General features: G+C 41.8%; 1 protein-coding gene across 2 annotated transcripts in view; it reads right to left on the reverse strand.

Moving 5' to 3' along the window:
* The window catches only part of rnf128a (ring finger protein 128a), a 39504-nt gene that overhangs the window by 2132 nt on the left and 23081 nt on the right, over positions 1-14291 (reverse strand). For both annotated transcript variants that reach the window (XM_084170850.1, XM_084170851.1), the window contains exons 2-6: positions 12481-12728; positions 7278-7349; positions 3271-3353; positions 458-554; positions 42-216 (exon numbers count right to left, since the gene is read on the reverse strand). In XM_084170850.1, the coding sequence (XP_084026976.1) occupies positions 42-216; positions 458-554; positions 3271-3353; positions 7278-7349; positions 12481-12728 (675 nt within the window). The remainder of the gene's footprint in view (positions 1-41; positions 217-457; positions 555-3270; positions 3354-7277; positions 7350-12480; positions 12729-14291) is intronic.

The following is a 14291-nucleotide window of genomic DNA, read 5'->3' on the forward strand; positions in this document are numbered from 1 at the left end:
CCTGAAATAATTTGCCTCTGAATGTGAATTGTGTGTCTTACTCTCATATGTGTGGGTCTCGTCTGCTGGGCTGCTGTGCTCCTCTGTGCCCTGGACAGAGGCATAGCCTGAGGAGGCTGTCTCACTGCGGGTGTCCTCTGGGACTGGGACGCTGGGGTAGGACCTCATGTCTGGAGGCATGGTCACCTGATGACTGGGTTGCTCCTCCACCGGCTGCTGCTCAGGGGGATACAGATGGATGGACTATCATCACAATCATAAAAACATAGCTATTTCTGGTCCCACTACAGGCGTTTCAATCTAGCATGTTTGCCTATTCTCCTTAAACAATGGCGCTAGCAGTGTAAATACTGTGTTTAATCTACAACAGTATTTAAAACTTCAGTGAATGACAGGCAAAGGTTATTTCAAAGTACAGGGTAATGCCGAGGACATGATGCAAGGTACAGTTGCCTACCTCTACTCCCAAGGCCTTGAGGATGTCACATTTACACATGGGGCACGTCCTGTGCTCCAATAGCCAGGGCTCAATGCAGGTCTTGTGGAAGAAATGACTGGAAAGGAAAACAAGAATCATGATGACCATCACAAAATTAAGGGAATTGTAATAGCAGACAGGGGTAGGCCTACTGTCAGGGACGGCTTGTTCAATAGGGCGATATGGGCGACGCACTGCCAAACGGGAAAAGGAAGGGATTTTTTTTCTAATCAATTATAAAAAAAAAATATATATAAATATATTTTTTTTATAAATTTATAAAAAATTATATCACGGCAACAGCAGTTATCAGTGTTCACGTCTGATCTGACAGCCACTAAATGTCAAATCAGGCTAAAGTCGTGCTTCAAATGGCCCCGCCCGTTTTTTGGGCGATTTCAGTCAGGTTGAAAATCGCCCAGAAGTCTCTCATAGCCTGTCATGTAAAATCTATTTTTTTCACATTTCAAAGCTTTCAATACATTCTCTATGGGTGTCTGTGGGCTTGCACTTACGCGCTTTCGTCATACATAACGTAACCACGAATGAACGTAACTAAGAAAAGACCAGGTAGCAGCCTCAATCAATTCACTACTACTATCAAAATGGCTAGGCTTCAGTCCAACTCGATTGTGTCTTTGAAAGAAGTTCCTTTTTGTCGGCGAACAAATTAAGATAAATTGGCAACGAAACAATTAGGACCTCCCAGACCAAATTTAATAATTCAACAGGTTTCTACTAAAGGCGGAAAGTCCTACACCCGAGGATTTTCCAAAAATTTGTACGAACGAAAAAAGACATTGCGACTCACTCAACTGGATGACGAGGGATACAGGCTAGCTGTCCGCCGCCACAACGATGAGGTTAGTGTTGATAATCACAAGTTTACTGGATGTGGATATGGTGTAATAAAGGCAGTTTATTCAGAGGTAAATATATCTGGAATCGCGTTCACGGACCCGTTCGTCAAACTCTTAGGGAGCTATACATTAAGCCCCATTACTTACCATATCAGATAAGAGAAATTGCTGCAGCTACATATATTTTACATCCTGGCCCTACATAGTTCACTATTTGCATCACTTACCAAAATATTACATGTGGTCATATATGCTTGGAAAGTGGAGATGCCATAGAACGTCAAAAAAGTAAACATTGCTGGAGACACATTGTCGTTTTGGAGAAGACATCGCGTTTGCTAGCGAAGAGATTTGTTGTGGCAAATGAACTTGGCCTGGGAATTGCCAGGAACCTCACGATAAGATATATGCATCAGCATTGCGAGTCTCATGATTCTATACGTATTGCGATTCGATACTGTGATTTTATTGCGCACCATATGTCTGTTGCAGAGGGATCAGAAAGCCATGAGAACGAGTTTTGATCAGTCATGGAAATAAAAGTGCTGAAAACTAATTGGCTCCCAATGTGAAAAGATTGAGAACAAGCTATGAAGGAACAATAATGGTGTTTTGGTGCAGGTACAGCCAACTAGCGCTAAAATATTGCGATATTGTCAATACAGTATATCGTAAAGTATCACTATGTAACTCGATTTCTTTCACCCCAATCCCTCAAATTAACGGTAAATAACTGAATTGTTTGCCCCACATTTAGCTAAGATGATTAGCTAGCCAGCTAAAATGTTTTATTTAGTTAGCAGTCGCATCTACAATAGTTTACTGTCAATAACATGTCTCCAAAAATGACGTGGTGTCTCCAATTGTGTTGACATTTTACAATTGCAATGCGCATCCATGAGTATCCACTTTCTGTAGCTCAGCTGGTAGAGCATGGTGCTTGTAACGCCAAGGTAGTGGGTTCGATCCCCGGGACCACCCATACACAAAAATGTATGCACGCATGACTGTAAGTCGCTTTGGATAAAAGCGTCTGCTAAATGGCATATTATTATTATTATTATTATTATTATCTGAAGAGAGCCCCGAAACATTGTGTGCAGACATTTTATGCAATAAATGAAGTAGGTTCAATCTAGTAGTTCTGATCTTCTGATTGGTCCTGATGAGTTGGGCGAGGTCACCTCCAGGCTACTGTCACTGTTGCATTGGCTCTGAGTCGGGTTCTCTGTCTTCAAATGTTCAGCCTAAGAGAGGGGATTTTTGTGTGTGTGTGTGTGTGTGTTTAACAGTGATGATGTGTGTGTGTGTGTGTGTGTGTTTAACAGTGATGATGTGTGTGTGTGTGTGTTTGTGTGTGTGTGTGTCCTCAGAGCAAGAACTCGTGAGTTGGAAGAACTGAGAGGCCTATGGCGTGGGTGTTGTCCTTGGCCACCTGCTGACAAGGCTGACAAGATAGGACCCTTTTGTCCATTGTTATTGGATAGGAACAGAACTTATAACCAGCTCCTGACCTAAATAGATCTTAGCACAACATTTTACTCAACATATCATATTCCATATTCACTATAACAAATATATTTACTACGACATTAGCAAGAACCGCCACATCCTCAGCCGGCTAATCCAGTGTGTGAAGTTTTGCGGAGTGTTTGAGTTAGCTTTGCGAGGCAAAGATGAAACTGAGGGCTCCACCAACCCTGGTAAGCCAACACTTTTGAGATCAGTCAATAAATGCTTCTGGTATTGACTTATATGCTGCCCCTGTCTTCATGTTGTTGCTGGACATATCTTTTTTTTAAATGTGTGTAGGTCACCTAAATCATCAGAAAAATTGCCCCTCCTGAGAATTTTTTCAGGAGCCGCCACTGCCTACTGTACTCCATGTGTCAATACTAAACAAGCAAAAAAACACTACAGTTAGGCACTTACTTGCAGGTGAGGATGGTCAGCACGTCGCCAGACTTGTAAGCGTCAATACACACTGCACAGGTGTCAGCATCAGGCCCAGTCTCCTGAAAAACAGGTACAAATATATATTGTAGTGACTAGGGCTGTGGCGGTCATGAAACTTTGTCAGCCGGTTATTGTCATGCAAAAGTCTGCGGGTCTCACGGTAATTGCCCATTAATTAACATAAACAAGTTTAGCATCTCCAGGCATCCACGCTGCATTCAAGCCACTAATGTGGCCTTTGGAACTGTGGCCTTTGGAACATCTACATTTAAAAAGTCTAACAAATCAATTTAATATACACCATCACAATAAATCCATTATTTATTTTAGCCAGGTCTTAAAGAAATATTAGGATATGAATAACATTTATTTTAGAAGAACATAATATAAGTTGGCATACTGTATGTTTTCTGGCTATGCTCATGCCATAGGCTGTAGGCTTGTTCATTTAGCTGACAAGATATGCTTCTAAGTCCCTTGCCATTATTTTCTAGTAAGAAGTATAAGAAGTGCCTGTGCCATTAAACCCCTACAACTTATCCAGAACGCTGCAGCCCGTCTGGTATTCAACCTTCCCAAGTTCTCTCATGTCACCCCGTTCCTCCGCACACTCCACTGGCTTCCTGTTGAAGCTCGCATCTACTACAAAACCATGGTGCTTGCCTACGGAGCTGTGAGGGGAACGGCACCTCCTTACCTTCAGGCTCTGATCAAACCCTACACCCAAACGAGGGCACTACGTTCATCATCCTCTGGCCTGTTAGCCCCCCTACCTCTACCGAAGCACAGTTCCCGCTCAGCCCAGTCAAAGCTATTCGCTGCTCTGGCACCCCAATGGTGGAACAAGCTCCCCCACGACGCCAGGACAGCAGAGTCACTGAACACCTTCCGGAGACACTTGAAACCCTACCCCTTTAAGGAATACCTGGAATAGTATAACAGTAATCCTTCTACACCACCCCTCCCCCAGTGGTGGTTGTCCCACTGGCTATCCTAAGTTGAATGCACCAATTTGTAAGTCGCTCCGGATAAGAGCGTCTGCTAAATGACTTACATTTAAATGTAAAGTATATAATTGAACTTAGCTGAATAAAATAGAAAGGATATTTTTCCCATTTTGGAGCAAGTGTGCATATGAAGTGGCTATATTGAGCATAAAAGTGATCATTTGAAACGGGTCCTATACACTATATTTAGAGTTACTTGGCAACTTTAGTTGTGAATGATACAAACCTTAAAATGTCTTAGAAATGAAAACATATATGGGCTGCATGATGCGACTATAGGCTATTGATGATTTGACAAAGTCTGAAAAAAAGCTTGTGCTCCATTCCTTGCCTTGGGCTGCACATCTGTTCTCTCATCAAGTGATCATATTTTCACCCATTAGACTATTCTCAGTTTAATCTTGTCTTTACTAATATGTCAAATTAGTTTCGATTTAGAATGGCCCATTATCAAATGGGCATGAACAGGGGCATGGGAAAAAAGACGTCATCCGTATGCACTCGAATAGCGAATGTTGGCCGCGCTTTCCCGCCCGTCCGTTTTTTAATGATGCCGGATAGGCTACTTTGGTTTTATAGCGGAGCTGTGCTTAATATGGGCAGCTGAGAACTAAATATAAGAACACTTATTTCACTCCACACGTCAACCACTATTTGATGAGCATGCTCTCGCTGCGCGACAGGTGATTTTCCGCACAAACTCTGTATGCCATGAGTTCTAACCCTGTTCCTGCAGCTACCCAGTGCTTAATTTGGGAAACCAAGTTAAATCTGTTCGGGAACATCGATTGTAACATGTTTTCGCAACGAAACATATTTCACTAAACTGTTTCGCTGCCCCTCTCCGCGCTCGAGGAAGGAATAAATGAGAGAGAGGAGATGGAAACGCGTGGTGGTGAGATATTCTGTAGTTTAAAAAAAGGTAGTGTGTCAGTCTATTAATTATGAAGAAAAAAAAAAAAGACCTATTACTAGGCTATTCAAAATCATATACAAATTCACTATAATTGCTATTCTTTCTCTCCCAGACTCATGGATAGAAAGTTTGGAGCATAGCATAATGTAACCCAGACCATTCAGTATGCATAATAATACAGTCCACACTCAAAGGCAATTCCTAAAATGTGTTTAATTTTGGAGTATAGGCTAGACCAATTATGTGCCAAAGACATCTTCAAATCAGTTTTGTTTTGTGTTTTTCCTGCCATTTGTAATATGCCGTAGGCTATGTATTGTATAACAGCACAATCATAATTTTAATGCAGGGCTGTTGTTTTTTTGGGCTTGGGCTCATAAGCTCGAATATGCATATGGGTGTTTTGAATTAATCACCACCTTAGAAAGTGTTGTCCATTTTGTTGTGTTAGGCTTTGAAACAGCATCCACAATGACCATGTTTTACACTCGGTTTCAACCTGCTTTTGAACTTCTTTCTTCAAATTGATCATCACAGTGATGTGAGTTTTAAAAGCATGATACTGTTTTGATAAGTGTTTGATATGACTTTCGATCGTGTTTGCATTGATGTCAGTTGTTAGAGGGACATTAGAGCCCCGAGTACCAGGCCATTAGCGACCTACCAACGCATGCCTGAGTGCATAACAGGAGATTACCGCGACTCAACGGTCACGTGGCATTTTACTGCGGTCATGACTCATGACTGCCGTTTTGACTGTAATACGTCATCACCCCAACACTGAGCATACATGCAATTTACAGTTTAGTCATTTAGCAGACGCTCTTATCCAGAGCGACTTCCAATTAGTGAGTGCATACATTTTTCATACTGGCCCCCGTGGGAACATGTACACTACTGGTCAAACATTTTAGAACACCTACTCATTCAAGGATTTCCTTTATATTTACTATTTTCTACATTGTAGAATAATAGTGAAGACATCAAAATATGAAATAACACATATGGAATCATGTAGTAACCAAAAAAGTGTTAAACAAATCAACATATATTTTATATTTGAGATTCTTCAAATAGCCACCCTTTGCCTTGATGACAGCTTTCCACACGCTTGGCATTCTCTCAACCAGATTCATGAGGTAGTCACCTGGAATGCATTTCAATTAACAGGTGTGCCTTCTTAAAAGTTAATTTGTGGAATTTATTTCCTTCTTAATGCGTTTGAGCCAATCAGTTGTGTTGTGACATGGTATGGGTGGTATACAGAAGATAGCCCTATTTGGTAAAAGACCAAGTCCATATTATGGCAAGAACTGCTCAAATAAGCAAAGAGAAACGACAGTCCATCATTATTTTTTAAGACATCAAGCGCTATGATAAAACTGGCTCTAATGAGGACCGCCACAGGAATGGAAGACCCAGAGTTACCTCTGCTGCAGAGGATAAGTTCATTAGAGTTACGAGCCTCAGAAATTGCAGCCCAAATAAATGCTTTACAGAGTTCAAGTCACAGACACATGTCAACATCAACTGTTCAGAGGAGACTGTGTGAATCAGGCCTTCATGGTCGAATTGCTGCAAAGAAACCACTACTAAAGGACACCAATAAGAAGAAGAGACTTGCTTGGGCCAAGAAACACAAGCAATGGATATTAGACCGGTGGAAATGTGTCCTTTGGTCTGGAGTCTAAATTGGAGATTTTTGGTTCCAACCGCTGTGTCTTTGTGAGACGCGGTGTGGGTGAACGGATGATCTCCGCATGTGTATTTCCCACCGTAAAGCATGGAGGAGGAGGTGTTATGGTGTGGGGGTGCTTTCTGGTGACATTTGTAGAAGAACAAAGCACATAAAAAAGAAAAAAGTGCTGTAGTCTGAGTAATGGGTTAAAACGAAGCTTACATACTCAGCATTTTCTCAGAACAAGAACCATACAACACACATCAGTAAAAATAGCCTATGCCATATTTTACCAGTTTGAAACAACCATATTTTGCATATGCTCCTCAAAGTGATGCATAATAACCATAAACCCATCCGTATTGTACTTGAACATGTTTACCTCATCTCCCCGTTTCACGGTCCGGACTTGCAGCTGACCAATGGCTTTCTTGGCCACTGCCTTGAGACGTTTCTGTTGGAGTAGAGAGCAGAATGTGTTCAGTATTAGAATGTGAGCAGGCTGCTGTTTAAATTACATTATTCATCTGCTTCCTCTGACAATTCATTAACAAACACATTCAGCAACTGGACAACTGAAAAACTAAACAAAAGATCACTATGTAATATCTAGAATGCAACACCAACAACAAAGCAAACATTTTGCACCAACAATTTATTTTTTCATTTCCTGTACTGTGACCATAAATTGTTGAAATAAGAAGGAGCAGGAGAACCGTATGCGATGAGGTCATGTTAGAGAACATAGGTGATCTGGGAGTAGCAGAGCGTTCATTAGAGCAGCCCCTGCCTGTGTCATTAAGCCGTTCCTCTGAGATCATGTATTGGAAACGTTACATCAGTTTGTATATAGGACGGCAAAACAGCAGATTTACGTACATCCGGGACTTTTCGTATTAGGCAAAAATAATCCTGGAGGGACAGAGTGACGGACTCAATTCTAAAACTATAATTTGGAATGTACAATAAAATCATGCGTTGGACATACACACAATTAAAGACCGCTCACTCTGTGCTCATGCAGCCTCCCCATAGCAACAAGACAAAATAAATGTGCACAATGGCACACAGGAAGAATCTACGTTATGTAAGGGGACTTAGGAGACACAGGATGAGGCATCACTGTCAGGGACAACATTGGCTTTGAGGATTCTCTGGAGAATGTCATCATCATGTAGATATTTTCTGTGATATACACTGAACAAAAATATAAAAACGCAACATGCAACAATTTCAAAGATTTTACTGAGTTACAGTTCATAAGTAAATCAGTCATTTGAAATAAATTCATTAGGCCCTAATCTATAGATTTCACAACCGGGAATACAGATATGCATCTGTTGGTCACAGATACCTTAAGAAAAAGTAGGGGCGTAGATCCAAAAACCAGTCATCATGCAGCGAGACATCTCCTTTGCATAGAGTTGATCAGGCTGTTGATTGTGGCCTGTGGAATGTTGTCCCACTCCTCTTCAATGGCTGTGAGAAGTTGTGGATATTGGCGGGAACTGGAACACGTTGTTGTACACTTCGATCCAGAGCATCCCAAATATGCTCAATGGGTGACACAATTGTGTTCGTTTTCCATAGTTTATGCCTGCCCATACCATAACCCCACCACCACAGGGCACTCTGTTCACAACGTTGACATCAGCAAACCGCTCACCCACACGACACCATAAAACGCTATCTGCCATCTGCCCAGTACAGTTGAAACCAGGATTCATCCGTGAAAAGCACACTTCTCCAGCGTGACAGTGGCCATCGAAGGTGAGCATTTGCCCACTGAAGTCAGTTACGACTGCAGTCAGGTCAAGACCCTGGTGAGGAAGACGAGCACGCAGATGAGCTTCCCTGAGACGGTTTCTGACAGTTTGTGCAGAAATTATTCGATTGTGCAAACCCACAGTTTCATCAACTGTCCGTGTGGGCTGGTCTCAGATGATCCCCCAGGTGTAGAAGCCGGATGTGGAGCTGGCATGGTTACACGTGTTCTGCGATTGTGCGGCCAGTTGGACATACTGCCAAATTCTCTAAAACGACATTTGAGGCGGCTTATGGTAGAGAAATGAACATTCAATTATCTGGCAACAGCTCCGCTGAACATTCCGACAGTCAGTATGCCAATTGCATGCTCCCTGTGGCGTTGTGTGACGAAACTGCACATTTTAGAGTGGCCTTTTATTGTCCCTTGCACAAGGTGCACCTGTGTAATGATCATGCTGTTTAATCAGCTTCTTGATATGCCACACCTGTCAGGTGGATGGATTATCTTGGCAAATAAGAAATGCTCACTAACAGGGATGTAAACAAATGTGTGCACAAAATGAGAGAAATAAGCTTTTTGTGAGTATGTAACATTTCTGGGATCTTTAATTTCAGCTCATGAAACATTGGACTAACACTTCACATGTTGCGTTTATGTTTTTGTTCAGTATAGAAAGAGTTGGGTTTTGGATATCAAAGACTAACATGGCACAGACTGTTTTGATGCTTGACAACATTTGTCATAATCCTTAAAGGGGCATATATTAAAATGAATACTGTTGCATGTTTACTTGATTGATATGTAGATTTGAGGGAGGCATGTTGCGGTCATTCTAGTTCACAGGGCGAGCACGAAGCTGGAGTTTTGCATATGATTACAGCCTGAACAATGGTGCCCTGTGCCCTCTGAGCATAAGGTCCTAGCTCAGTGGGCGAAGTCAGCTCTGCTCTAACTGCTCAGCTACCCACTCCAAAATACACTTCTCTGTATCGGTCTGTCTACCCAGCCTCCCTGCAGAAAGCATTGGAGAATCAGCCACATGTGAACAGACGCCCCTTAGACCACCGGGTGCTTTAGACAACACAGAGCTACACTGCTTCTGGGAGTGATCATGAAGCAAGGACAATATGTGGTACACTGCTAATAAGTTAACAGAGCCTGCAAGCAAGCACTTGAGACCAGTCAGTCTTCACAGTCAAGGTTACCCCCTATATGCAGGAGTAATAAACAGTGCTGAAAAAAGTACTGTAACCTTGAAAATCATGGTCCTGTCCACGTGAGTGGTTTTACCTTGCATAACAGCCCAGATCCAATCAGATTAAGTGGAAATACTTGTTACGCAGCAGCAGGTTCAAAGGTTTTTTGGAAACGCTACCTTTGAGTGGAACTGAGAATTCTTCCCATAGTACACTTTCCTCCACCATATACAGTGGGGGAAAAAAGTATTTAGTCAGCCAACAATTGTGCAAGTTCTCCCACTTAAAAAGATGAGAGAGGCCTGTAATTTTCATCATAGGTACACGTCAACTATGACAGACAAATTGAGAAAAAAATATCCAGAAAATCACATTGTAGGATTTTTAATGAATTTATTTGCAAATTATGGTGGAAAATAAGTATTTGGTCACCTACAAACAAGCAAGATTTCTGGCTCTCACAGACCTGTAACTTCTTCTTTAAGAGGCTAATCTGTCCTCCACTCGTTACCTGTATTAATGGCACCTGTTTGAACTTGTTATCAGTATAAAAGACACCTGTCCACAACCTGAAACAGTCACACTCCAAACTCCACTATGGCCAAGACCAAAGAGCTGTCAAAGGACACCAGAAACAAAATTGTAGACCTGCACCAGGCTGGGAAGACTGAATCTGCAATAGGTAAGCAGCTTGGTTTGAAGAAATCAACTGTGGGAGCAATTATTAGGAAATGGAAGACATACAAGACCACTGATAATCTCCCTCGATCTGGGGCTCCACGCAAGATCTCACCCCGTGGGGTCAAAATGATCACAAGAACGGTGAGCAAAAATCCCAGAACCACACGGGGGGACCTAGTGAATGACCTGCAGAGAGCTGGGACCAAAGTAACAAAGCCTACCATCAGTAACACACTACGCCGCCAGGGACTCTAATCCTGCAGTGCCAGACGTGTCCCCCTGCTTAAGCCAGTACATGTCCAGGCCCATCTGAAGTTTGCTAGAGTGCATTTGGATGATCCAGAAGAGGATTGGGAGAATGTCATATGGTCAGATGAAACCAAAATATAACTTTTTGGTAAAAACTCAACTCGTCGTGTTTGGAGGACAAAGAATGCTGAGTTGCATCCAACGAACACCATACCTACTGTGAAGCATGGGGGTGGAAACATCATGCTTTGGGGCTGTTTTTCTGCAAAGGGACCAGGACGACTAAAGGAAAGAATGAATAGGGCCATGTATCGTGAGATTTTGAGTGAAAACCTCCTTCCATCAGCAAGGGCATTGAAGATTAAACGTGGCTGGGTCTTTCAGTATGACAATGATCCCAAACACACCGCCCGGGCAACGAAGGAGTGGCTTCGTAAGAAGCATTTCAAGGTCCTGGAGTGGCCTAGCCAGTCTCCAGATCTCAACCCCATAGAAAATCTTTGGAGGGAGTTGAAAGTCCGTGTTGCCCAGCGACAGCCCCAAAACATCACTGCTCTAGAGGAGATCTGCATGGAGGAATGGGCCAAAATACCAGCAACATTGTGTGAAAACCTTGTGAAGATTTACAGAAAACGTTTGACCTGTGTCATTGCCAACAAAGGGTATATAACAAAGTATTGAGAAACTTTTGTTATTGACCAAATACTTATTTTCCACCATAATTTGCAAATAAATTCATTAGAAATCCTACAATGTGATTTTCTGGATTTTTTTTTCTCATTTTGTCTGTCATAGTTGACGTGTACCTATGATGAAAATTACAGGCCTCTCTCATCTTTTTAAGTGGGAGAACTTGCACAATTGGTGGCTGACTAAATACTTTTTTTCCCCACTGTAGGCCTGACAGTTCATTTACACTCAATGAATACAATGTGACAAAACCTTTGGACAAATAACATGGGCAAAGCTGTAAGGGCAAAGAACTGTAAAAGTCAAAACACTGTGAAATCTGTCACCATCTGAAAGAATACCAGCACAAGTCAGGACTCCTACCATCCCTTCATATTTCAGAAGGGAAACTCACTGCCGCTCTATCCAAACAACACAGATTTCAGAGAGAAGCTAAAGCATAAGATCAAAGGCAGAAAACGACATTATAATAAATACATTGCTGACCAGAGGTTCTCTCTGGTTGGCTGGATCCATGTCATGCAACAAACTCAAGTGATTAACATAATAGATTAATCACCTCTACATAGATGAGCAGTCACTGACACTGACTCAACAGGAAATGTTCTCTTTATTTTAGTTTCACCTGACTCCCTCTCTGTATGGCTGAGGAATGCTGACACACCCCAAACTGTGTTGCCCAACTAAGTGTTCCATAATGTTTCCAGCTCGTTGAAACACACACATAAGGGAAGGTATGTTTGTGTGTATAAGATTATGTTTGACTCAGGAAAAGAAAACAACTGTTTGCAGTGGAATTTCCCCAGTCATATTGTTCTACAGATCAAAAGGTGATAGTGCTGCAGCATTCTATTTCAGCACAAACCACTGAATTTGTTTTATTTTACCTTTATTTAAACAGGGAGTCACCATTGAGACAAGGGTCTCTTTCGTAAGGGAGCCCTGCACATATAATTAAAGGTAAATAATTGTTGTCATTGTTCCAGAGACTGGAGACTGACCTGTTTGCGGTTTTGTAGACGAACACTGTTTAGGCGGCGGGCTGAGTAGAAGATGAAGTAGCCCACAGTGGCTGCTGTTACCACGAAGAAGGAGATGGAGACGAAGAACACCGAGTAGTGGCTCATCCAGGGACCATGCTGCTTGCCCACTTCAATGGTCATTGAGACTGGAATCCCTTGCCTGATCAGCTCAACAATCTCCATGCCCCGTCGGTGACCAATAATGATGGCAACCATACCTTCTGTTCCTGTAACCAGGGGGGAAAACAAAGTATGAGGAAACATCACTCTCCTCAGACTCATATACAGGCTAGGCCTTAAATATACCCCCAGGTGCTCTCAAAGAAATGTCACTATTGTCCTAATGTGTTTATCAAAAATATTTAACAAGCAATGTAAGAATAGTGTTATCTAATGTGAAAACATATCTATTGCAAAGTATTAGAGTTTCCCCTAGTATTTTTTTCAGCGGTGGCAAGGGTGGGGGGTGCATTGCTTCTTGCGCAATGACATGCTAGCTGTTCCCATTGACTTCCAGTCATTGAGCAAATGACTATCCATTTAAACCCCTGTAAGTCTAAGCCCTTAGATCGCAATATCTACTAAGCTAACATGTGGAATTGTTTTAAGATGGTCATAAAATGTATCATTTAGCCATTTTATTTGGAATTTTAGGACCCCTGTATGTATAAAACAAAATGTATATAAAAAATATATTTGATGAAACATTGAATTTGGCCTTTACTGCTAAAAAAAATAATCATAAAGGAACAAGGTTTTAAAGTGGCTGTCCTATATCCGTGACATATAAGAAAACTCCGGGGGAAAAATACATATTTTAGAACCATGTTTGGTCATGTTATTCGTGGCACATTTTACCCCCTATAAACTTCTTGCCATTTTTACAGCCCGGTACTGGGTTACCTTCAGATCGTGTGCATCGTAGAGCAGAACAACAGACACCTTGGTGTTTGTGAGTCTCCCCTTTCGATATTGGTGTTATTAGTTTGTAGCTCCAACGGTTTGGTCTGGAGGGTCAGTTTTGTGCGAAGACCTCTTCGAAATGAGGACATCCGCGACAGAGAATTCAGACGACTGCCTAAAGCTTGTGGATGTCGTAGAGCAGTACTAGTGAGTCTCTCATCTTTTGATGGTGGTGACTTATGAGTTTGTAGCTCACACGGTTCGGGTTTTACAGACAATTGTGACGATTTTATTGTCCGGATCCTCTCATGTGTAGACAAAGTCCACTTTCACAAGCCCCATGTCATTGAATAGGCACAAACTTTATTATGGCGGAAAGAGGTGATTGAGCTGCAGCCACTACAACAAATGGTAAGCATAAACACAGGGAGCTACTCAATATATTTTTTTAAAGCGCATCTTGGCAGAAATATATATTTAAATGAATATAGGGGAAACCCTGTATTACAGTGTCAAAATGTGAATTGTTCTCTGTGAAAGTACACATCTTCACAGTTTTAAACAATAGAAAGATCCATTACACAGGTTGTCATCCAGCCTGTCTCAGTAAGTGTTAAGAATTCATGTTCACTTTCATTGTGTTGAATCCAACTAGAAATGATCTCATTGGAAATGACAACTGGTGCATAAAGCTTACACCAGTCAAGCACAGATGAGGGATGTTGAACAAGACCGTTGCTCAATTGTTTTAGCCAAAAATGTCAACTTGGAATAGTACTACACTATATTTAATTATAATTCTGAGTACAGTACTATGTAGATGTTTACACACAGTTGGCGTCAAACCTTCCTTATCACACTAGAACAGAGTCCCTTCGTTTCTGACA

This window comes from Coregonus lavaretus (genome assembly GCF_964263955.1).
Source record: "Coregonus lavaretus genome assembly, chromosome: 10".
Lineage (NCBI taxonomy): Eukaryota > Metazoa > Chordata > Actinopteri > Salmoniformes > Salmonidae > Coregonus > Coregonus lavaretus.